The sequence below is a fragment of the Nicotiana sylvestris genome, chromosome 4, assembly GCF_000393655.2.
Source record: "Nicotiana sylvestris chromosome 4, ASM39365v2, whole genome shotgun sequence".
NCBI lineage: Eukaryota > Viridiplantae > Streptophyta > Magnoliopsida > Solanales > Solanaceae > Nicotiana > Nicotiana sylvestris.
The window spans coordinates 171195349-171219507 of record NC_091060.1 but is presented as its reverse complement, the minus strand read 5'-3'; the positions used below and the strand labels follow the sequence as shown (position 1 = coordinate 171219507).

Here is a 24159-nt window from a genome sequence, read left to right as displayed (position 1 = left end):
TTTCTGCATTTGGCGCTTGCACCGCTTCATGCTTTTGTTCCTTCCTTTTCCACTGCTGGTGGTGAGGAGGCTTCTTTGGTGCATTATTATTACCATGATTGGGGTTTCTTCCCCGACCACGGCCATGACCACGACTGGGGCCACGACCTCTTCCACGTTTAGCTTGGTGGAAGTTCGTCTCATTCACTTCAGGGAATGGACAAGAACCAATAGGTCGGCTTTCATGATTTTTCATTAATAGCCCATTATGTTGCTCTGCTATAAGAAGATGTGAGATAAGTTCAGAATACTTTTTAAATCCCATCTCTCGATATTGCTGCTGCAGGAGCATATTCGAGGCATGAAAAGTGGTGAAAGTTTTCTCCAACATATCATGATCAGTAATATTATCACCACATAATTTCAATTGGGAAATAATTCTGAACATAGCAGAATTATACTCACTGATAGATTTAAAATCTTGTAGCCTTAGATGAGTCCAATCATAACGTGCCTGTGGAAGAACGACCATCTTCAGGTGGTCATATCTATCTTTCAAATTATTTCACAGTATGACTGGATCTTTAATAGTGAGATATTCCATTTTCAGGCCCTCATCAAGGTGATGGCGTAGGAATATCATTGCTTTGGCACGGTCTTGGTTTGATGCCTGATTTTTATCCTTGATGGTGTCTGCCAGACCCATCGCATCAAGATGAATTTCAGCATCAAGCACCCAAGACATGTAGCTTTTGCCCGATATATCCAGGGCTACAAATTCAAGTTTAGAAAGATTTGACATTATTTAGGAAAAGAAAGTTCTTACCTCTAATACTTTCAAAGTATTTGCTCGAGATGTCAGAGTCTCGTGCTGATAACGTGTTATAAAATAAAGACTGTAAAGTAAAGACAAGTATAGAGAGAAACTGTTATATTATTCGAATTCAAACTGATGTACATAATGAACTGAAATCTCTTCTATTTATAGAAGAAAGGAAGCTGTTGTGTAAGCTGCTACTATACCAGATATGGATAATCTTCTACTGAGAGCAATGTTTATCCATAACGGAGTACTGAAAGGATAAGCTTATTATACCCGATATGGATAATCTTCTACCGGGGGTAATGTTTATCCATAACTGGGTACTGAAAGGATAAGCTTATTATACCCGGTATGGATAATCTTCTACCGGGGGTAATGTTTATCCATAACCGGGTATCGAAGTGATAAGCTTCTTCAGGAAGCTTATTTCCAATAGAGTACTTAAATAGATAAACATATTTACGGTGGAGTCCCATATGGATAAGCTTCTTCAGGAAGCTTATTTACAACGGAGTACTAAATGAACATCCATAATATAATATATTTATAACACTCCCCCTTGGATGTTCATTAAAAGATAATGTGCCTCATTAAAACCTTACTAGGAAAAACAGATTGTAATTTCCGTAAGAAAATATTGTTTAGGATTAATGCAGCTAAAATTCGGCCTAATATGTGAAATGCTACTGAAACTAACCCAATCCCTTCACCCTTCTATGTATATTGCTATATAACTAGTCTTTAACATGTGCATGTTGCGCGTGTACCTTATTGCGATAAGTAATTTTTTAAAATTATTATATTAAAATTTATATTTTAATTACAAAATAAGAGTTTAAGTAACTGAAATTGATGAATAAAATAAGTGAGCACGATAAAATATTTTAATTAGAATAATTCGTTTGTATAATCTTGATAATAACAACAAAACTTACAAATCATTTACACAGTTGAAAGTGAATGAGAATAAAAGCTCTTAAAGTATATATTCCATGCATGTAATATCAAAAAATAATTAATTAAAATAAATATATAATTATAATATATATTATATATGCTCGAAAACTTTGCTCAATTATTTTGTTCCATCATATATGCATGATTTTTTTTTTTATGCTTCATAAATAAAAATTTATTTATTCTATACGTAAATCCATAATAAAGAGTAAAAATGAGAAGAATAATGTTATTTAAAAAGCATTAAAAATTTATAGAGTTCTATGGAAAAATTTATATATGTATTTTGCCACCGAAAGTTTTGAGTGCTATGGAAATAGTTGAGCGATCGTTTGAGCGCTTTAAAAATAATTAACTGATTTTTGTTATAAGCAAATAAAATATAACTTTACTAAATAATTTCAAATAATTGAGAAATCATTCGCATAATGAACTCAATAATGTTGAGTAAAATCTTCTCCAAAAAAGAGAAAAGAGATGAAACCTTGAGGAGCAGCACGAAAAAATGGAAAGTCGTGGAGACAGCAAACCACCAGTTAGCCACAATGTGGATCTTCTTGTGATTATTTGATGGTCAAGAGTTAGAAACAGCTTGTTTTGGTTGGCTCAAGTTCTATGATAGAGTGTGTAACCTTATATCCTATCCAGCTGGGGAAAAACTCTATTTATCTTCTTTTAATTTTTTCTTAAATTTAAGAAAATCCACTTACAGGTCAATTATTTACATCACCATCTTTTTAGAACATTTTCTCCCAGATCTAATCTTCTTCTAATGTCGAGTGCATAAGAATTTTCATGTAAACAGAGCATTTGACTAACGCATTCGTTTATGACATTTTTAAGTATAAACAAATCGCTACAACTGGTATCGTGGTATTCAGTAAAACTTAATGTCTCACAGTTGCCCTGAGGCTGACTCGTGAGGTCTTAAAAACGTCACAGAATCCATGATCAGCCATTCCATTTTTTGCTTTCCGAAAGCAGACAATGCGAATCCAGCTGCCAGTGGAATTCAAGATGCAGTAATTGCTCCTGTGAGTAGTGGAAACATGTTCCTAAATTGGCTCACCTAGCTCTTCATAAAGTCTTTCAAAGAAAATGGTGGATGCCCTTCCTGCATACATGACGGTCATCAAAAGTTAGTATACCAACTCAATCAGACATCAGGAATCTTGGAACTGCTAAATTTTCAAGTGTAGCAGTTTGGAGCAAATAGATAGTCCTTGTGGAAAAAAATGATTTAGCGGAAGTAGCACGACCAAGAACAAAGTGGGCATTCACAAAGAAATGGTGTAACCAGAAGAGAAGGCACGGCGAACAAAGACTGACCGAGAAGTGTAATGAGACGAGAAAAAAAAAATCAAATTTCTACCAAGATAATTGGAGGTTCCAACTAATGAGAAGCCAAATGAACCTAAAGAAGAGGAAAAAAAAAAGGGGGGGGGGGGGGAGAGAGAGAGAGAGAGAGAGAGAATGGGGTTGCGCCAGGAATGGATCATCTGAGCTATATCAAAACTTTCGCTTTTTAACACTCATTTTCACTCCTCTATACTCCCCGTCCGCAGAATGCTAAGCAACAGATCACGAAATAAAGTTCTAAGATCAAACCTTACTGGATTCTTGACTTAAGCATTGTCTTACAACAGTTGTCTGCTGTATCAACCTTTCAACTGCAGAATAGCTGGGGAGGTTGGAATTTGCTGCCAGCATCATGACATAGAAAATGAGTGAGAGGAGAGAAAGTAGTCATAAGAAATCATAACACCAAGAAAGTCCCGTTAAAACACACCAAGTATTGCTCTATTCAAACTATCAGAAACTTGCTGCCTGTACTCCAAGCTTAATAGATGAAACATGGGTGACTTTTCTGGCTCATTGTAAGCTAATAAAGCCATGAAGTCCTGCCACAAAATTCCAATAGTTAGACAAGTTCGAGGTAGTTATAAGAGAATATCTGAGAGATTCGCTAGGGAAGAAACGTACTTCAAGTTTTTCAACATATTTCTGCACCTTTCCAAAAGGAGCCAACTTCGTCTGTGCAAATTCCAGAGCTTCTGTGCTGCCACATGAAGATAGTAAAAAAATTGTTAAACAATGTAAGTTCATCTCTTCCAAAGAAGCCATTGGCCTACCGTGCTCACCATTTTCTTGAGCAGACGAGTCCAACAAAATGAAGGCTCAAGAGATCAAAATGCAGATCCTTATTTTTTTCCAATAAGTCAGGAGCGAGCTGCTCTGTAAGTTCAATGGCCTTCAGTACATTCCCCTCTAGTGCCAAATGATAAATTCCTGGAGATAACTCTATGGTTAGGACTATCAATCAAACACGTCTAAAAGACTAAAATTAATAAGTGGAACGCCAGAATCCAAACAACTTCATCTTACAGCATGCCAATGCTTACCACGGACTGGATAAACTGAATTATAAAGAGGAAAAGGAAAAAAGGAAATAAAACAGCATCTTGTTAACATTTTCAAATCTGCCTCACTTTATTGAAATAGGTAAAACCATCTGCTGTTCCTATGCATTGAATGTGAATACAACAACACTACGTCTCAATCCCCAAGCAAGTTGGGTTGGTTATCTGAGTTCTAAACATTCATTCTGCTCATTAGGGCTCATTTCATAATTAGGGCTTCTCTAAAATCAAATATCCTCTAAATCTCGCGCTTATCCTGATATTGACACATCCTTCTTTAACCAAGGTGAAAATATACCTGGTACATACTAGACTTACCATACGTACCAACAATGACCAAACCTTATTCCCGACTAGCTAATATTACCTATTTGGATATTTTTCTTCTAATAAGTTCTCTCTTTTGCTAAGCCAGCATGGACTTTAGAGATTGTAGTTCTTTTGAGGCAGCTTCCTTCTATGTTATTTTAGGTCTATCTCATCCCCTTTTAACACCTTCAATTATTGTGTTACACATTCAATCGTCAAACATTGGAGAATAACAATGAAGTAAAATTTGCGCCCCAAGTTTACAGTCATTCGACATATCAAAATGAGTATGATATGCACAAAAGACAGTAGGGATGCAAAATGTGTGTTGGAATATCAACAGAAAAGCAGCATAAACAAGCTATTACAAACAAGGCTATTTCTCAAATAAAAATGCTCATTAGGAAAAAAAAAAGAGGGGGGGGGGGGGGGTTAAATATCAAGGAAAACTTTTCTCAATGCTTAGAGGCAAACCAATACTAGATGGGCTTATGGAAATGTTAATGCCATTAACTGTAACACAATGAAAAGAATGACCAACAAACAAGCTTCAAGAAGCAATCTGAGCCTGATGAAAACTATCACTTACTTTTTCTCTTCACCATATCCTCCAGATGATTTGCAGTCTGCTTCATGCCAGTGGAGGCAGTAAATGATTCCAACGTGTCTGTGAAGCAATTATGCTCAAGGTATGACATGACAATGTTGTGAACATCACCATCATTGACAGCCTATTGACGAAGCACACCAGCAAAAACTAAAAGTTAGACATGCTACAAGATTCATCTAAATCATACATCTTTAATTTTTGAAAGTTTTCCAAGACAGAACAATGAAAGAGAGTCCACAAACAAGAACAAACTTCTCCGGCAATAGGTTATTTTCAAAATTTTCTTAATATTGATCTTAAAGTCAACTTTTTAAGAGCCCATTTGGACATAAGAATGTTTACGATTTTTTTTTAAAAAAAATCACTTTTTTTCGAAATCAGTGTTTGGCCATAAATGTTTCAATTTTCACTTGAAGATGAATTTTGGAATTTTTCGAAAATTTGAAAAACTCCAATTAGTTGTTTTTCAAAATTTTCACTCAGATCACTCATGAAACTTCAAAAACAACCCAAAATTATATTCATGTCCAAACACAACTCTAATTTTCAAATATCATTTTCACTTGAAAAAAATTTCACTTTTTTTTTTGGAATTTATTTTTAATAAGGTAAATTGTATAATCAAAAAGGAGAAAATTCCCGTATACAAGAAGTATACCAAAAAGTAGAGAATTTACGTCATAACATGATTCTCTACAAATGACGCCCAATCTTCTATACAAGTAGGGGCTATATGAGTGCACCAAAAAGCGATCAAAGATAAAATACTATTCTTAAGATGTGAAAAAGGAGACTCAATCCCCTCAAAAACTCTCATATTTCTCTCCCCCCAAACTATCCACATGAGAGCTAATGGGGCGAGCTTCCACGCCTTTTGCTTTCTTCTTCTACGGAAACCGGCCCAGCTATATAACATTTCCTTTACAGTGCTTGGCATCACCCATTGAACACCAAAAAGATTCAGGATTTCCCTCCACAAACCCCAGGACACAGGGCAATGAAACAAAAGATGATCAACTTATTCCCCTGAGCTTTTATACATGTAGCGCCAACTAACAAGTGTAATTCTTCTCTTTCGCAGATTTTCAGCAGTCAAGATCACTCCTCTCGCCGCTAGCTATGCAAAAAAGCACACCTTCGTGGGCGCCTTAAGAATCCAGATCGAGGAGTATGGAAAAGTAGTCTCCTCTGTCACTAACATACTCTGGTAAAAGGACTTTACGATGAAAAAATCATCGTCAAGCAACCCCCATCTCCAAGAATCACAAGATGACTGGGGCATGTCTTGCCCATATAGCAGTGGCAACAAATCTTGGAGCTCCGCAATCTCCCAGTCTTGCATGTTCCTTCTAAATGAGAGGTCCCATACTAACCCCCCCCCCCTTCATGGTCCTTGCAAATTTGTTGAACCGTCAATTCCTTCTAGTTTGAAACTCTGAAGACGTGGGGAAAAGAGACCCTCAGAGTATCCTCTCCACACCCCCCTATGATTCCAAAAGCTGATTCTCCTTCCATCTCTCACCTTGTAAGTGATGTTGCCATTGAAGGCTTCCCAATTCTTCACGATGCTCCTCCACATGCCACACCCGAAAGGTGTTGTGATCGCCTACTAATTTTACAATTCTTATGTCCAAACACCCACTAAAACTTTATCAATCAACTAACTATTATTCAATCCCAAACCAATTGGAGTTGGCCATGTCCCAAACCAGTCAATCCTCATTCAGATTGAGCACATTCCATTGCTAATACTAATCATTTTTCTTTAAGGGTGAACTAGAGGTCCTCTAAACCAACAAGCTCTTTAAATCTCCCACTTATCCCAATACTAACATACAAACAACACTCCTAGTGAATACCAGACCTAATGTAAGTGTAACAACAATAATTCTTAATCCTAACTAATATCGTCTATATATCATTCGATCCCATTCTATTCTTAAGTAAGTCTACATTGGTTACGAGAGACTATAGGTCTCCTGAGACAACACCTCGTGTTTTAGGTCTATCTTGTCCTCTTTTAGCATCCTCAAACATCATAATACCAAACACGTGGACTGGTACATATTATACTTTCCCTTTACTCACTTCTCAATTTCAAATAGTCATACAAAACAATAGGGATATACGTTTTTTACAGAATGTTATGATATATGCTTACCGCTATAAGTATAATAGTAGCTCATTATTTTGAAATTGGATAAAGGTTGCAACTTGTAATTTACTTTTTGTGTAATCTTTTTTTATGATGGTAGTGTCTGGACCCGCTTACACGCACCTCGACTATTCCACCAAGTACTTATTACCTCCCACCAGTATAGTTACTTAGTAACAGGCCCACCAAAGCTTAGGCATATAGGAAGAAATCACCTAGTGTTTTCTTTTTACATAAACTCAATCTCTGATTTCAACAAACACAATACCCATGCCTTAGATGACTTCAACAATTGGTCAAATTGATCCTCCAAAACCAAAATATGATTAAGGAACGAGTAAAAGACAACAAGGTTTCCCTAATTTCCATAATAAGCAAAAAATTATATGAATAAAAAAGCTAAACAACCCCATATATGCATAAAACCACAATGTCACATATACAAGTAGTCAATTATCAAAAAGAACTGTTGAAGTCAATTATTAACAAATTACAGATTCAAAAGATTGAACAAAATGGTCTACGATGGTGTTTATCAAATAACTAAAAATTTGACCGATAATATAACATGAAAAGGCACCAACTTTGTTCTGAAATTAGCTGAGTAAGAGAAAATTAACTTACAATGTTTTCGTATTGTCGGGGATCAATATCCATTCGTCAACCACACCCTTAGAATTATTCGATTATTACTGCGTTACTGGTGCCCAATTTTTGGTCGGTTGGAAGAAGAACAAGTATTTTTACAAAGTACCCCTTGCACTGCTATGCAACGTTTTGATGGCTGCGTTCTCTGTGTGTGCGTGTGTGTTTAATAAGACTTTGAAGCAGAGGGAAAGACTGCAGATTTTCGCTGGATACGTTGTTTTTCTTTGTTTTGGATTTGGGACACGGCACCGGGCAGTGGGATCTATCTTGATACGGAAAACTTTATATATTACTCGATTAATTTGAAGTTGGTACTTTTAGCATAAGTTAAATTTTAATTTTGAATAATTAACCAAAATAGCTGCCCACTCAACTGCTTAAACTAAAAATAGCCGATGAAGGTATAATATATACATAATTTATGTATTATATATATATATATATATATAATTATAAAAGCACAAATAAAATGTTGGATTATAAAATAACATTTTAATATTAAGCATAATAACTCACAATAAAATGACATAATCGAAATTCTATACATTAACCTTGCAATCCTATTAGTTTTAGGACATAATACTACACGTTAGGAATCCTACATGATTACCTTTAGGAATCCTATTATTATAATTATTTTCGGGCATAGATAAATAATACTACATGTTAGCATGTAAACCTAATACCATTAGGAGCATATTAGATTTTCTTTTAGTATAATTACTTTCAGGATATAGACATATTTTTAGCCAAGTAATCCTATACTTTTAGGATATACTTCTTAAAAAATTCCAATTAGTAATTTAATTTGACAACGTATTATATTGTCCAAATCTATTTAAAAACTGGAGAGCACATATTATTATAAAAGTACGAATATAATATTGATAGACCAAAGTAGACTTAAAATATTAAACCGGAGAACTCATAAGGAAAGGACATAGTTGTAATAACTTATATTTTTGAACTACAATGACTTCTATGTTGATTTACTTAATATTTAAGATTTTAAAATTAATACAACATTGTCTATTGAATTCTTATTAGAAATATGTAGAAAGGTATAATAAAATCAATTTCAGAAGAATCCTCCATATTGGTAATATATTACCACTCTATATTATTCAATACCAAGAAAAAATAAAAGTAATACTAAACAGACTGCATAAAGCATTGAAATTGAGAAAAAAATCTCCACGATAATATATTATATTTGAACTGCTTTCCTACTCAAATAATATTTTTTTATTATTAATTTTTCATGTATTATAAAAAAATATACCCAATTATTAAATAACAACTAAGCAGATTTTTAAGAATATAATGTGTGAGAAAAGAAAGAAAAAGGTTGGTAAGAGCCAATACCAACAATGATTTTGCAAACATAAAGATCTAAAAGTGGAATGTCACATCGATCTTTTTACTCTTTGAAAATAAAATTTATGGTCGGTAAATTATAATTACGGTTAAATATTCAAACATGAGATGAACTAATATTAAGAATCCAAATCAGCAGAAAATAAATTATAGTTTATGTTAAAACCAATAATCTAATCTTTCAATTAATTATTTAGTAAGAAAATTCAACTAAATTATTTTTTAAATTCATCATATGAGTAAAATTATTTTTTAAGTTAAAAAAATCTTAGGATACATAATTTTCATAAAAAGAGTGTTAGAGATTAAAAAAAATAGATCATAAACTAAAAAAGATTAGTATAATATTAAGAAGGTCATAAAGTGTTTGAGGAAGCACAATCAAAGCTAAATCCTGAACAAGAATAAGCTTTCAAGACTATATTATAAAAAGTCGTCTCTGGTATAGCGGGATTATCCTTTGCAGATGCCTCCGGCGGAATCGAAATAATATTCTTATGTCATGCATTACTTGCAAATGTCATATCAAGAGTCATGATATTGTTAGTAATAAGAACAACTGGTGTACCAGCAACGATTTTATTATGAGGTCATACAACTCACTTTAGATTTGATATACCTTTTCAAAAAATTAAAATAATCATCACAAATATATCAAAGTAGACAATAATGCTAAATTTATAAGGAAAGCAAAAGTGATAATATGGAATGAAGAGCTTTTGGCTAAGGTCATATGATCGAAACAATCCCTCAGAATTTTAGAGATATATTGGACATCGATGAATCGTTTGGTGGAAAAGTAATAGTTTGGGAGGTGATTTCTGTCAAGTACGATCAGTAGTTCCAAATTGACCAAAGCAGAAAACTGTAAAAGCCAGCTTGCCAAAATTAAACTTATGACCTCAAATGAAAAATATTCAAATGACAAGAAATATAAAAGTAAGAACAGATGCAACATTCAGTGACTTCTTTGTTAGTTTATATGAGTCCACCAAACTATAGAATACATAGTCCTATATGAGATGATGCGTAGAATGCAGTAAAGACTGGATATAAAGAAGGCAAGAGATTTTCTACGTGGAAAAATCGCACACAAGGGGATAAAAAAACCACGACCTACTCTTGTAAGCTTTTAACTCAACTAACTTGCAATTTTCCTATTACAAGCGACTTTGCAAAAACCCTATTGCAAAGACTTCAAACTAACTTGTGATGCAACCACCACAAGCCACTTTATAACTCTCCTAGTTACAAAGGATTTAAACTTATGACTATCCTAGTCACAACATAAACTCAGAAGTTTACGAATTTGGTTTGTTCCTAAGACAACGCTAACAAATAACAAGATTACAACTCAACTACGGATGTACATAAACTCATTTAGAAATTTATCCTTAGTGAAGTTGTCTTCTTGTTCTTGACACACCAGTGACTTTTAATGCCGGATAAATACTTTTGTTTCTTGAGAGAATATCACTGAATGCACAAAGAATGGTGTGTCTTGTACCAGGTTGTTTTATTACAAAAGATAGCACAATGGATAGTGATGTCAACTCTTGGTGTACGCTTCTTCCCAATGAGAAGTGACTGCTGCACTATCTGCACAGCCACTTCTGGGCAGTTGTGTTCCAGCTGGATAGTGGACTTTGTCCTTCTGTCAGGACACACCAACGGACCAGGTCCTAGTTGTGTTCCTCTTCTGTGATAGTTGCTAGATGGTCACTTTCTTCTGCTATGTTCCAGCTGTGTACTTGACTTGTACTTCTGTCAGAGAACCCTAAGGGAGCAGGTCCCTATTGTGTTCCTCTTTATATTGATTGTGTACAGTCACTGACTTCTGCTTGTGTTGGAGAACTCTAAGGGACCATGCCATCAGCTCCCTATTGTGTTCCTCCCTGTGGTCATTCATTCATTTGGTGATTTTCAGACTTCGACCAGTTCATATGAAATGTATATCTTGTGGGCCAGGTTTTCTATCTAGTTCTTCACGACAAGTTTGTTAGATCATCAAAACATAAGAAGCATAAAGCTAAGACATTGAAAATCCATCAATTTCCCTCATTTTGATGATGACAAACTTAGGCATGGTCAGTATTTGTTTAGAGCAGAAATAACCAGATGGGATAATAGAACTATACGAAGTTCCCCCTTAATCTTGGATCTCCCCCTCTTTGTGATTTTCCCTTGATCGCTTGATAGTTCCCCCTTAATCCTCACCTACCCCTCACTCTCACCTACACACTTCTTTCCCCCTTTTGGCATCATTAAAAAAATAGGTATTAAGAAGATCACAAGCATGTAATAAGCATAAAGAAGTCTAACACAGCCAGTCATGCCACATATGTGCACACGACATGATAGAAAAGAGAAGCCATAAGAACACAATATTGTACAAGCAACAAAAGGGGAGCTGTTTTATTAATGTTTACATTGGACTGAGTAAGTCAGAAGTAGTAATGGTTAAGTTCAACATGCCATCACAAAAACAAGCAAACAAAAGTAAAACAGCAGCCACAGGATGTTGGAGCAAAAATAGCTTGACACAAAGAGGATCCTAGGGGACACTAAAAGAAGGAGGCTTGGAGGAAGAGACAATAGTGGTTTTGAGAACCAGGTCTAGTCTAGCATTTGCAGACAGTTGTTCTTCAAGTAATTGATCCCAAAGTCTCTTATTTTCCTTTGTCAGTCGTACAACCTTCTCACTTACAGAATCAAGTCCTTTAGTTGCTTGACTGAGCTAAGTTTCCAGTATGGCATTTCGAGCCTCAGTCGTCTTATTTCCTTAGATGCTACATTTTGAGCGTTGATCAGCTGATAAATGATCGAGATACTTCCACCAGCTCTTTCTATACATTCACATTCTTCTAGAGTAGGCTTAGAGAAGGTCTGCTTGCATGTGCCCACTCTAGGATTCCCCAAGGGAACCTTATAAAATCTGAACACCTGAGTGAGGAGAAAGCCATAAGGTAACCTATGATTTCCACCCTTAAAATTTGCCACCTTCTGCATATGATCTGTCATGATTGATGGAAAATTAATTGGGATAAACTCATCAAGCGCTTCCATTAGGACCATATCTGATTTTGTAGCACTAGAGCGCCTCTCAGAGTGGGGTAAGAGTACTTTATTGACCAGTTCAAAAAGAAGCTGGTACTTAGGAAGCAATACCTTCTTATGCACATGTTCCCCCTGTTGGATAGCTTGCTCTTTCATACATACACTTAACTGAGGACATACCTTCACACGGAATTCAGAACCTTTCCCAGTGTTGAAGCGTCGAGTACAATGTCTACTCCGTTTACGAGCGCACAAATGTGATCCCTCTCAACAGTGAAAGGAGATGCGTAGAAAGTTTGTACTGTACCTTCATACACCGGAGGCATGCTCCCTTCAAACAAGTGTTCCCATTGTTGAAAATCTACAATCTCCAGAATTTGTCTCATGTCTGCCATCTCCGAAATTGATGGATCAAATGTACGATCCCACAATACATTTTGAGTTCTTAATCTCTGCTGCCAAAGACCACCACCACAGGTCATGGACCTTATTGAACCAGGTTCTTTAACAGTTTCCCTTTTTCATTTGCTAGGCCCTTTGGCAGACTTTCCTTTCCAGCTTGCTATCCCCACAGTATTGTCCTCAGACATGGCTAACTCAGTTTGACTCCGTTTAGACTTGCTACTGTACTTCACAGATGACCCTTTCTGTTCCTCAACAGTTTCCTCAACTGTCATAGATTGTTGTACTAAGGAACCAGGTTCCCTAGTAGCATCTTTGACTATCCGGTTTACTGACACACTCTTGATGAAATCCTTTGGATTCATTTTCCTCTTTTTCCTTGTCTTGACACTCCTCTTGCTTTTCTGCAATGAGGATTCAAAACTCTCTTGCTATAGTGACCTGGTAGTGGGTGATTTGGAGGAAGACTCTAAAAGCTTGGAGTGAACAGGAGGTGCAGGAGTGAGTTCATGGATGCGAATCAGGTTCATCAGAAGGCTTTTCTGAGAATATCTCATGAGCCAAGAACTCGAGGAGTGATGTGGTTATTACATCTCCTCCTAGTACTCAGACGATAGATATGTTCCTTCATTCATCAGACTCTCAGTAGCTATAGCCATAGTGTTATGAGCTACTTCCTTTTCAGATGACTCTTTGAGATTCACTGAGTCCAACATAGAGGAGTTCAAATACTGGTCAGGATCATCCTTAGGGGCTTCTGACACTTGAGGAGTAAAACCTCATGTGTGGTCTTTGATGAGATCGTATAATTGACTAGACATAGGATTCTCAACATAATGGTAAACAAAATTTATCAGAAATGGAAAAACTGTAGGAGTGGAGGAGGATCCAGGAGTGGGTAAGGTGGTAGAAGGCATGGAATAGTGACGCGCTGGAGATGATTTCAAGGATAATAACGAAGTGGGAGCAATATCAATGGTGGGAGAATGAGATGATTGTTCGATCGCCATTAGATGAGTACTTGGTAGACGAGTAGAAAGAAAGAGAGGGAAAGAGACGAGGAGAAGATCCTAGCTATACAAAGGAGATGAAGGTTCATGACTTTGCCGTGAGAGAAAAAAAATGTTTTATTGGAAGAAGGGGTAATGATGAGTAGAGAGCGAAACAGGTTCTGAATAGTTCTAAAAATAGCGGTAGGTTTGTGGGGAAGTGTTACCGTGTAGAGGGGATGAAGGGATTTGAAAGACAAGACATGACACGCAGACGTTGAAAAGTCGGATGATGTAGCAGTTGAGTTACAATTTTTTTTTGTTTAGAGAGGGCATACAGAATTAAGCACATTACTACTAACATAAGATACGGGAACCTAATACCAGAGCAATCTTTTGAACAAGATTTTAGCAGCTCCTCTTTCATAGTTCATAACTGTACCTTTAGCTTCTATAATCGTCATGCGTGTTTACCTACAATGGTATTGATATGAGTTAGGTTTGGTCAGAAAATACTTTAGCTACCTTTACTTGAAGGTGTCTTAAACAGCCAGCAGATGGAGGATCAGGTTCTTTATTAGACTTTTGTCACCCTATCTTCACCTTGATTTATCCAGAATATTCTCTACTTGAGGCTTTGATGCAGATTTCTGGAGTTTGGTCTTCTATTCTGAAATGCTTTCCACTGATCAATCCCTTCTTCATATTGACCCTTAGAAGATTATCTCACCCTTCAATGTGCTTGATCCTCTTGCTTTTGAAATTCCTCTCCAGTTGTTGATGAGGCCACTTTGTTTTGCTTCCTTGTATCCCAGAAGATGAGGCATAAATCATGATAAGTGAACTGTTCTAGAAGTGCTTTTCTTTTCCATAATAAAACATACTTATCTAGCTCTAGAGTAAAAGAGAGTGATTGACTGGTTACGGGAGCCTTTGGTTTTACAATTTGAGACAGAAGTTTGATTGAAGAGGGAGATGTGGAGGTTAATTTGATTTCCCTACAATTTGTGTTCTGCTGCTTGTTCAGTGCCATAAGCTGCATCTTTACTCTTCCCTCAGCTTCATTGGTAGTAGTTAATGCACCAGGTTCTTTGTGAGACGTAGAGGATGATGTTGTGTTGTCTTTCACCAATCTCCTTCATCTTACTCACTTTATCATCCTCCCTATTTGAAGCCTCAAATATTTCCCTAAGACAGGGTTGGTTCATCATATTGATCATCATGGTCTCTTTCTTGGCAGGGGAAAGTGTCTTGTTGAATACCCCATGAGCATCTTCTACCATTTAGTGTGCCCTTTGTTGAAGACTTTGTGGCCATGTTTTGTGGATTGTACCCTAGAAAGATTCTTTCGCTCGTCTTTTTGCATTGAGCTTCCCAAGATGATCCTTCCTATTGTCAAGAACAAGGAATTTTCTTCCATTTGGCAGCTCCTAGTGAATTTTAATTCAAGAGGGACCTGGTCCGACACTTGTTCTCAAGGTATAGGACAATATTCACTGCTTTTGCCTAGAATTTCTTGGCAATTCCATAGGCGATGAGCATTGTCCATGCAGCATTTTCAGTTCCGTTCTTTCTCAGCTACACCATTTTGCTGTGGAGTCCTTGGTGTTGAGAAATTATGCGTGATCCATTCTCCCCCTCCTCCTTCATTTTGTGAACTCATGTCCAAGTGACACTTGAGTTTGGCAGATCAAGGACCAGGTCCGGCTGAGTTAATTTATTCGGAGGTGAGAAGTTTGCATATACCAATCCTTCATACCATGGTTACGACTTCACTCATCTCATACCACTAGCTTGTGGAGATTCATAATTAGTCAAAGTGGATGTTCTTGTTTCCTTTGTCCACTGAGACCACTTGGCAAGTCATCAGATTGGTGACTGCACTTTTTAGGCCATTCACATAGAGCTCGTTCCTACTTGAGTGCTGAAAGAACCTCTCTACCTTTTCATTCACTGAGAATGTACCCTTTACTGCCTTCTCAAGGATACATTCCCTTCATGTAGGGCTTTCAGTGAGAAGAGATTCATGATGTTTTCAGCTGCATGCTTTAAGCATCCACTGTCCATAGTCCATCGCAGTCTGCTTCCTCTCACTGTTCCCTGCTCATGCACATCAAGGGTTAGATTTAGGAACCCAAACTAGTTTGGGTCCCTTGTTATTATAAAAAGGATGAATGATGGATTGTCTAGTCCATGCAGGTAGCATCCGCTTTTTTGCGAGTGGTACCTGGTCCTTTGTTAGTAGTCACTCTATCAGTAAACACTTTGTTTTTCTAAGCAGACTGAACCCTGGCCTGGCAATTTTCTTTAAAATGCCCATTGTTCCCACAGTGGGTACATAGCTAGTTATCAGGTATAGTGACATACTTGTTGTGCGGGTTGTAGGGCATTTTCTCCTTTTGGAACCCGATGCCCTGCTTGTTCCCACTATTGTTGAGATACATGGCAGTGACAACATCTGAGGACCAGGTCCGCTTCAGAGATTTCTCAAGATCATTTCTTACTTTCTCCAACTCAGCTTGGAGTTGCTGATTCCTCCCAAGTTCACTGTAGAGACTAGTTTTTACAACAGTTAACTCCTTTTCAAGCATGATGTGCGTCTCACTAGCTACTTCCTTCCCTTTCCCAAGACTTACATTCCTATGTTCTCTATTGAGTCCCTCAATGGTTTCCTCTAGATCAGTGCATAGTACTAACAGGTCATCCATTTCCTCTTCAGTAGATGAAACTTTTTCTTCTAAGGTGTTTTTCACATTGTTAAGGCCTTCTATTATTTCCTTTAGATCAACAACTACTACCATCAGATCATCTCTCTCATTTTACACACTAGTTATTCTTTCATTCAAGGCTTCCTTCTCTTGTTCAAGATTAGCTATGGTCTCTTTTAAGTCTACTACACAGACCACTAGATCATCTCTAGATTGTTTGGGCTCTCCTAGTTCTATGGTAAGGATCTTCTTATCATTTACAAGGCTATAATAGGCATCAATTAAGACATTAGATAAAGACCTTAGCTTTTTAGAAGAATAGGATTTCAGATTTCTCTGAACGTCCTTGAAATTTACCTCATCATCTACATCTTCTTCATCATCATCATCTGACTGAGCCATCAGCGCGAACAGTGAATTGTACTTCATTGTTTCAGTTTCCACTGCCATCATGGAATTATTTTCTGCATCTAATTTCCTTTTGGATTCACTTGAGGAGTCTCCCCAAGCAGCAAGAGCCTGCTTAACGATATTGTCTGGAGCATTTTTTCGATTGAATCTTTTATCTAGAATCAGGTTCCTTTTTCCTGCTTTGTCAACTGCTCCTGTTTCGCTAGTGGGCAGTCTTTGATAAAATGCCCTGACTTTCCACATCTGTGACAGAGACCATTGTTCCTTGTTTTACTTGAACTATCCCACTTTGGTATACCACCATTTCTTCGAACCATCTTTTGAAATCTCTTAGTAAGATAGGCCATGTCACTATCTTCATCACTTGAATCACTACTTTTAGCCTTAAGCACCAGGTTCTTTTCCTTCATAGGTTCTCTTCTTTCACTGTCTTTCTTTGTTTTCAACTCGTATGTCTTCAGATTACCAATCAACTCATCCATGGTTAGAGTCTGTAGATCTTTAGATTCAGTGATGACATTTACCTTACTTTCCCAAGACCCAGGTAGAACACTAAGAATTTTCCTTACAAGCTTGTTTTTGGGAATGACATCTCCAATTGAGTGAAACTCATTTATGATGGAGGTGAATCTGGTGTGCATATCTTGTATGGACTCATCATCCTTCATCCTGAAGAGCTCATATTCAGTGGTGAGCATGTCGATCTTGGATTGTTTGACCTGAGTAGTTCCTTCGTGTGCGGTTTGTAAGGCTTCCCATATTTCTTTGGCAGTATCACAAGCTGATACTCTATTGTACTCATCAGGTCCTATGCCACACATCAAGATTTTCTTGGCACGATAGTTCTTTTCTACATCTTTTCTATCAATGTCGTTGTACTCTCTTCTCCCTTTGGGCACCAATGGTCCTGTTTCTTCAAGTTTCTTCATGGGAACATGTGGAGCATCACAGATGATGTCCCACAACTCTGAATCTTCTGCCATCATAAAATCATGCATCCAGGTATTCCACCAGTCATAGTATTGACCATTGAATCTGGGAGGTCTATAGGTTGATTGTTCTTCTTCAAAGTTTGGTGGAGCAACCATTGAGGATCCTTCCTAGGTGTTAGCCTGATAGAAGAAACCTGCTCTGATACCAATTGTTAGTTTATATGAGTCCACAAAACTATAGAGTACCTGGTCCTCTATGAGATGATGCGTAGAATGCAGTAAAGACTGAATGTAAAGAAGGCAAGAGATTTTCTACGTGGAAAAATCCTACACAAGGGGATCAAAAAACCACGACCTACTCTTGTAGGCTTTTAACTCAACTAACTTGCAATCTCCCTATTACAAGCCACTTTGCAAAAACCCTATTGCAAAGACTTCAAACTAACTTGTGATGCAACCACTACAAGCCACTCTATAACTCTCCTAGTTACAAAGGATTTAAACTTATGACTATCCCTAGTCACAACATAAACTCAGAAGTTTACGAATTTGGTTTGTTCCTAAGAAAACACTTCTAAGAAAGCAAACTAGGAATTACAATGACGAACAAATAACAAGATTACATCTCAACTACGGATGTACATAAACTCATTTAGAAACTGATCCTTAGTGGAGTTGTCTTCGTGTTCTTGACACACCAGTGACTTCAATGCCGGATGAATACTTTTGTTTCTTAAGAGAATATCACTGAATGCACAAAGAATGGTGTGTCTTGTACTAGGTTGTTTTATCACAAAAGATAGCATAATGGATAGTGATGTCAACTCTTGGTGTACGCTTCTTCCCAATGAGAAGTGACTGTTGCACTATCTGTAGAGCCACTTCTGGGCAGTTGCGTTCCAGTTGGATAGTGGATTTTGTCCTTTTGTTAGGACACACCAACGGACCAGGTCCTAGTTGTGTTCCTCTTCTGTGACAGTTGCTAGATAGTCACTTTCTTCTGCTATGTTCCAGCTGTGTACTTGACTTGTACTTTTATTAGAGAACCCTAAGGGAGCAGGTCCCTGTTGTGTTCCTCTTTATATTGATTGCGTACAGTCACTGATTTGTGCTTGTGTCGGAGAACCCTAAGGGACCAGGTCATCAGGTCCCTGTTGTGTTCCTCCATGTGGTCGTTTATTCATTTGTTGATTTTCAGACTTCGACCAGTTTACATGAAATGTATATCCTATGGGCTAGGTTCTCTATCTAGTTCTTCACGACAAGTTTTTTAGATCATCAAAACATAAGAAGCATAAGGCTAAGACATTGAAAACCCATCATTCTTGTTTCGTATCAAAAACGAAGAAGAGCATCCAATAAAATATGATTTTGTTCTTCTAGAACACTTGGTTATCAACCCCAATGGTAATAGTAGTGCATTTAATTAATAAGGAAAATATCTTCATCATTAGATTAAAATGCAATTTGTGTAAATTACATGATAGAAATTGAAGAACTATCTTACCTAACATAAATGAATATGTTGATCAACTAAATAAAAGAGTGATTGTTAAAAAAAATTCAGTTTTGACTCAGCAAGGATGATACCAACAATTACTACCAAAAAGAATACTTAAATACTTCAATACCAAATGGCCTTCTACCATACATGTTTGTTGTCAAGTTCATTGTTGTAACGACCCGACCAGTCGTTTTGAGCATTTGTACTTTGCTCGCCAGTTCTCGGGCATGACTAGCCCCGTATGATGTATTATGATCTATGTAAATCGTCGGTTTTGGTTTTCAGGATAATCGGAATAGATTTGGAAGAACAATTCTCAGCTTGATGCTTTAAATTTAAAAGGTTTGACCAAGTTTTGACTTTTTAGTATTCGATCTCAGATTTGGATTCTATGATTTGGTTAGCTTTGTTAGGTGATTTTGGACTTGGGAGCGCGTCCGGAATTTATTTTGGAGGTCCGTGGTAGATTTAGGCTCGAATTGGCGAAATTGGAAATTTGACGTTTTCCGGTCGGCAGTGGAAATTTCAATATCGGGGTTAGAATGTAATTCCGGAAATTGAAGTAGGTCCGTTGTGTTATTTGTGACGTGTGTGCAATATTTCAGGTCATTCAGACGAGGTTTGATAACTTTCTAATAGAATTCGGAATTCGGAAGTTTGGAATTCTTAGGCTTGCATCCGAGGGTGATTCGATGTTTTGCTATTGTTTTGAGCATTTTGAAGGTTGGAATAAGTTGGAATGATGTTATGAGTTATGTTGGCATGTTTGGTCGGGGTCCCATGAGGCTCGGATAAGTTTTAGAAGAGTTTTCGGAAGTTTTTTGTCATTTTGAGCATAAGCATGTAATGATCCAAAGGTCCATTATTAGTTCTAGAGATCGAAATTCGATTTCGAGAGATTTTGATAATGAATTATAGGAGTGATCTGGAAAGTTTGGTCTAATTTTATCAAGTCGCAATGGGTTTTTGATGCGAAACATGAGTTAATTATTTAACGAACGAAATAGGTATCGTACTGAGCAAATGAGCTCCGAATTGAGTTTTGATTGAAGGGCTATGTTCGTACTATTATTTGTGACTCATAGGAAAAAGAATCATCGAATTTCGAGTTCGTACGGTGGAGTTAGAGCCTTTTTAGTGAAAATAAATATTGTTGGTGCAGCAGGATCTGGTGCGCACCTTTAGCGACCAGAGGGGGTGGTTCTGTTGATATTATGCCCGAGGGGTGGTTTATGGTACATGTTTTCCCGAGGGTCTGTTTACGTTTCTATCATTTTTACTCACTGTTTTATCACTCGTTTGAAACTATTGAAAGTTATTTTAAAAGGTTTTACTGAAACTGAGCTTCATTTATGAAGTAAATAAAATCTGTACTGTTTTGGAAATGTACTGCATTTGCTGTAGCGTTATGACGTGGCTTACATGTTTTCTTACTGCTCAGCTTTCATTTACTTTTACTACTTACTGAGTTGGCGTACTCACATTACTCCCTGTACCTTGTGTAGATTCAGGTATTTCTGAACCCGGTATCGGGTGTTGATTGCTCAGTGGTAGAGTCATTGGAGTTAGCAAGGTAGCTACCCGACGTTCGCAGTCCTGTTCTTCTCCCTCTTGTCTTCCTTAGACTGTTTTTAGTATATTTTCAGACTCTTCGTTGTATTCAGACCTTAGTAGATGCTCGTGACTGTGACACCCCAATCTCGGGTTTGTATTTTTGTTCTGCACTGTTCATTTAGACTTACATTATGAGATTATTGATTAATTAATGGCTTAAAATGACTTTCATTGAATAATGGTTAATTCGGGAATTGTATCGGCTGGCCTAGTTTCACGATAGGTGCCATCACGATTGGGTCGATTTTAGAGTCGTAACAAGTTGGTATTAGAGCCTATATTACATAGGTGTCGCGAGTCATGATCAGGTTTAGTAAAGTCTCGCAGATCAGTATGGAGACGTTTGTACTTATCCTCGGGAGGCTGCAGAACCTTTAAGAAAAACTTCACATTCTTGAATTCTTATCGTGCGTCCTTGATTCAGCTTGAAGTGTAACTCTTTGAATTCCTCGCACGCGTTCGTATGCGCGCATGAGCGCTCGATATCAGTTGTGCGTCGACGGCTTGAGATTCCCTGATCGAGGGGCGAAATGTGATCTCTATGTGTTGATGTTGGGCCAGTCTGGAGGACTTGAGGCCGAGCCTTGCCTGTAGCTTGAGCCTTGAGTTGTTGATTGCGCAATCGCGTGTTTCTGGATTTATATGTTCAATAGTGCCCCTATTAATGGAAGTGATAACTGAATAGTTATGTGATGAGTGTGATGTGACTGCGAGATGTGTTCATATGAATTGAATGAGACGAGAAAGGTCTGCTTGGGGGTAGCAAGAACAATCTGGTGCTTGATTTCCATCGTGATTAGATGTATAGCCCCGAATTGTAGGTATGTTGAAGGATCATTTCATGATTGCCTAGTTGGGAAGTGAAGTAGATTTCACGTTATGATATGAGCTCAGACTCAGGAAGATTAAGTGATTGCGTAATGTTTATAACGGTGGAAGGGTATAAAGAGATGTTAGTTTGAAGCGAAGCAAGTGGGTTATCTCATGTGGAGTGTTCTGAAGTTGTGTGATCCTTATGTTGTTTGTTGGAAGATCTCTTTTACAAGTGAAATGTATGTGCTGCAATTTAAATTTGGGTCGCTTAAGAGAGTGGGCTTGACCATTACAAGGGTGAATGCGAGATTTGTAGAAGATTTAGAGTACTAGATGGTCCGTGTTGCACGAGCTTATGAAGGATTGAGTTTAATCTCACTATGGTATTATGGCAGTAATAGAGTATATGCATTATGAGTTTACTGTGTGTTTTGATCTACGGTTTTGGGCAAAGTGGGGGAGTCTGCTATTGATTAGTTGGTTGCGCGGTTATGTGCTATGTTGGTTCTAGTTTGAGGCGAGCTGGTGAATCAGTTATGGCTTACGGAGGTTGAGACCGAGGATGGCTCGAGTAAAGGAAATTTCAATAAAGGTTATGCTATGCTTTATGGGTGTATGAGAATCACAGAATGACTTGAGTAGTTATTGGTAAAGGATGTACGGTTCATAGAACATGAAGTTGCTTGATTGCATTAAGGTGAGGTTACATTCTGTGGTGTCGGAGTGCTATTGGAGCACAGGTCGTCTAGTCCATTTGATGGTCTAATGGCGGTTTGAGTAGAGTGGATGACTCTCGAGAATGGTTCTAGTGGGTTCAAGACCTTACATGTAATAATTGGAGATCTTTAGGTTATATATTTGGCTAGAAACCGAGGTTTGCATTGGAGGGTGTCAAGAATTGTGGCATTTCTATATCAATTATGGGGTTCTATATATCAGTATCAGGAAGGTGAAGGTAATGGCTTTGGATTCGCACGAAATCTCCTCAGGGTAGGTATTTTGAATGTGGTGCTTTTAAGAATATTTAAGAGAGTATTCAGCGGCTTATGAGCCTTAGACGACATGATTTTATGCTTGGGTCTCATGTGGTGAGTCTGGGTTGAGGAATTGCGGTATTATGGTAATGAGAAGTATCAATTTGAAGGTAATTTAGAAGGAACTTGGATAAATAGGACAGCTTGGTAGTAGGTTGGATCGGCATGGTAAGGGTTATGATTAGTTCTTTGGGTGCTACGAGGTAATGAGTTTCTACAGGTGTTTCGCAGCAATGCTCTTGGGTTTTAGTGGCCTACGTAGCTTGGTTAATGTGAGAAGGATCCAATCCCGATAGTTTAGTTTTGAGCAAATGGGATCGGAGAGTTCTTGATGGTTTCTACCACGGTTAGAGAGGTATATCTTCTAATGGCATGATGAGCATGTGATGTATAGTGATTTTCTCCTAAATGTGATCAAATGGAAAGTTCTTGGCTAGTTGAGTACGCAGTTGCTTGTGACTCGGAGTGGACTATGAAATTTTCATATTTATCATGGGATGGCATGGTATATGCGGTATGTTGTGTAGGGTTGAGATTTGCATGTGTAAGGTCACAATTCAGTTTTGAAAAGAAGGTCATAAATTCTTAGGCAGCATGGATAGTTTTAGATGACTAGGTAAATGATATTACTAACTGGTATGGATTGATGAGAGTATACATTTCAGAAAGGGCGATGTGTGGGAGTTATGGATACTTTATTGGTATTGCGTCACTCTTTTGTTTGATCGACTGTTGGAGTTTAAATTTTGCCTTATGGCACAGAAGAATTTTAGAAGTATTCCTTGTGGGGTGACTGTGTAATTGGAAAAGTGTGGGCATTCAGGCGGTGAAATTGAGATCAGAGATGGTGATTCATATGTTCTAGGGATTTGGAGACTAGGAGTTCTCGTGAATAGATTATTTCGTGGTTGTGGACCGTAAAAAGTAGCCAAGGTTAGTTAGAGGTTAGTATGTGTTGTGATTCAGTCATTATAGACTTTCAGAGGATTATTTATGTATCGCGGGGGACCAGAGCTGATTTGGGGTTCATTAGTAGGCCCAACATGGAGGTGTGTTTTACACCGGGTCGGATTTGTTGACTCCGAATTGCTTTTGTTGAGGGATGTGCCATTAGATTGTCATTGAGCTTATTCGTGTCCTGGAGTGATCTATGAGTTACCCTTCTGTGTTGCGAGGAGTTGTGATTGTTGGTTATATACACATATGGTGCTTTTTCTATTTGGGTTTTATAGCGAAATTTGAGTGAGACGGGTATTTGGGTGTTGCATGATTGATTGTGCATTGGATATGTTCTTTTGGGCTGGCATGGCATTGCGTCATTTACTTCTCCGTGGTTTTGGTGATTTTATTTTGGTACTAGACATAAAATTGCGCGTGGTTTATGATTTTGAGCATGGTGACTTGAGGTGTCTCATGT

The 24159-nt window shown here is 37.5% G+C and overlaps 2 protein-coding genes across 3 annotated transcripts; both read right to left on the bottom strand.

Annotated features, from left to right (window-relative positions):
• Nucleotides 1-2493: 2493 nt before the first annotated feature.
• On the bottom strand, nt 2494-8158 carry LOC104219965 (uncharacterized). 2 transcript variants are annotated; one of them, XM_009770734.2, is made up of 7 exons: nt 7878-8158; nt 5078-5219; nt 3901-4048; nt 3743-3818; nt 3549-3660; nt 3368-3459; nt 2494-2873 (listed from the first exon to the last, which is right to left on the bottom strand). In XM_009770734.2, exons 1-7 carry the CDS (start codon nt 7908-7910, stop codon nt 2829-2831), a joined length of 648 nt encoding a protein of 215 aa, XP_009769036.1. In that variant the 5' UTR covers nt 7911-8158; the 3' UTR covers nt 2494-2828. The 2 variants fall into 2 exon arrangements, with proteins under 2 accessions (XP_009769036.1, XP_070027745.1); XM_070171644.1 differs by having other exon boundaries at nt 2704-2873; nt 3373-3459; nt 7878-8097.
• Nucleotides 8159-16545: 8387 nt separating this feature from the next.
• On the bottom strand, nt 16546-17933 carry LOC138890512 (uncharacterized). Its single transcript, XM_070173905.1, has 3 exons — nt 17644-17933; nt 17160-17514; nt 16546-17088 (listed from the first exon to the last, which is right to left on the bottom strand). Exons 1-3 carry the CDS (start codon nt 17931-17933, stop codon nt 16546-16548), a joined length of 1188 nt encoding a protein of 395 aa, XP_070030006.1.
• Between the last annotated feature and the right edge of the window lie 6226 nt (nt 17934-24159).

Excerpts from the sequence above, each read along its gene's own strand:
- LOC104219965 (XM_070171644.1), bottom strand. The coding sequence starts at position 7,910 with ATGGATATTGATCCCCGACAATACGAAAACATT. Across the intron at positions 4,049-5,077 it reads GGATATGGTGAAGAGAAAAA|GAATTTATCATTTGGCACTA; the intron begins GTAAGTGATAGT and ends AGTTATCTCCAG. Across the intron at positions 3,460-3,548 it reads TTTGAATAGAGCAATACTTG|CAAATTCCAACCTCCCCAGC; the intron begins GTGTGTTTTAAC and ends TGATGCTGGCAG.
- LOC138890512 (XM_070173905.1), bottom strand. The coding sequence starts at position 17,933 with ATGGTTGCTCCACCAAACTTTGAAGAAGAACAATCAACCTATAGACCT. Across the intron at positions 17,515-17,643 it reads TGTGGCATAGGACCTGATGA|GATGAAGGATGATGAGTCCA; the intron begins GTACAATAGAGT and ends TGAGCTCTTCAG. Across the intron at positions 17,089-17,159 it reads CTAAGAGATTTCAAAAGATG|ATGTGGAAAGTCAGGGCATT; the intron begins GTTCGAAGAAAT and ends TCTCTGTCACAG.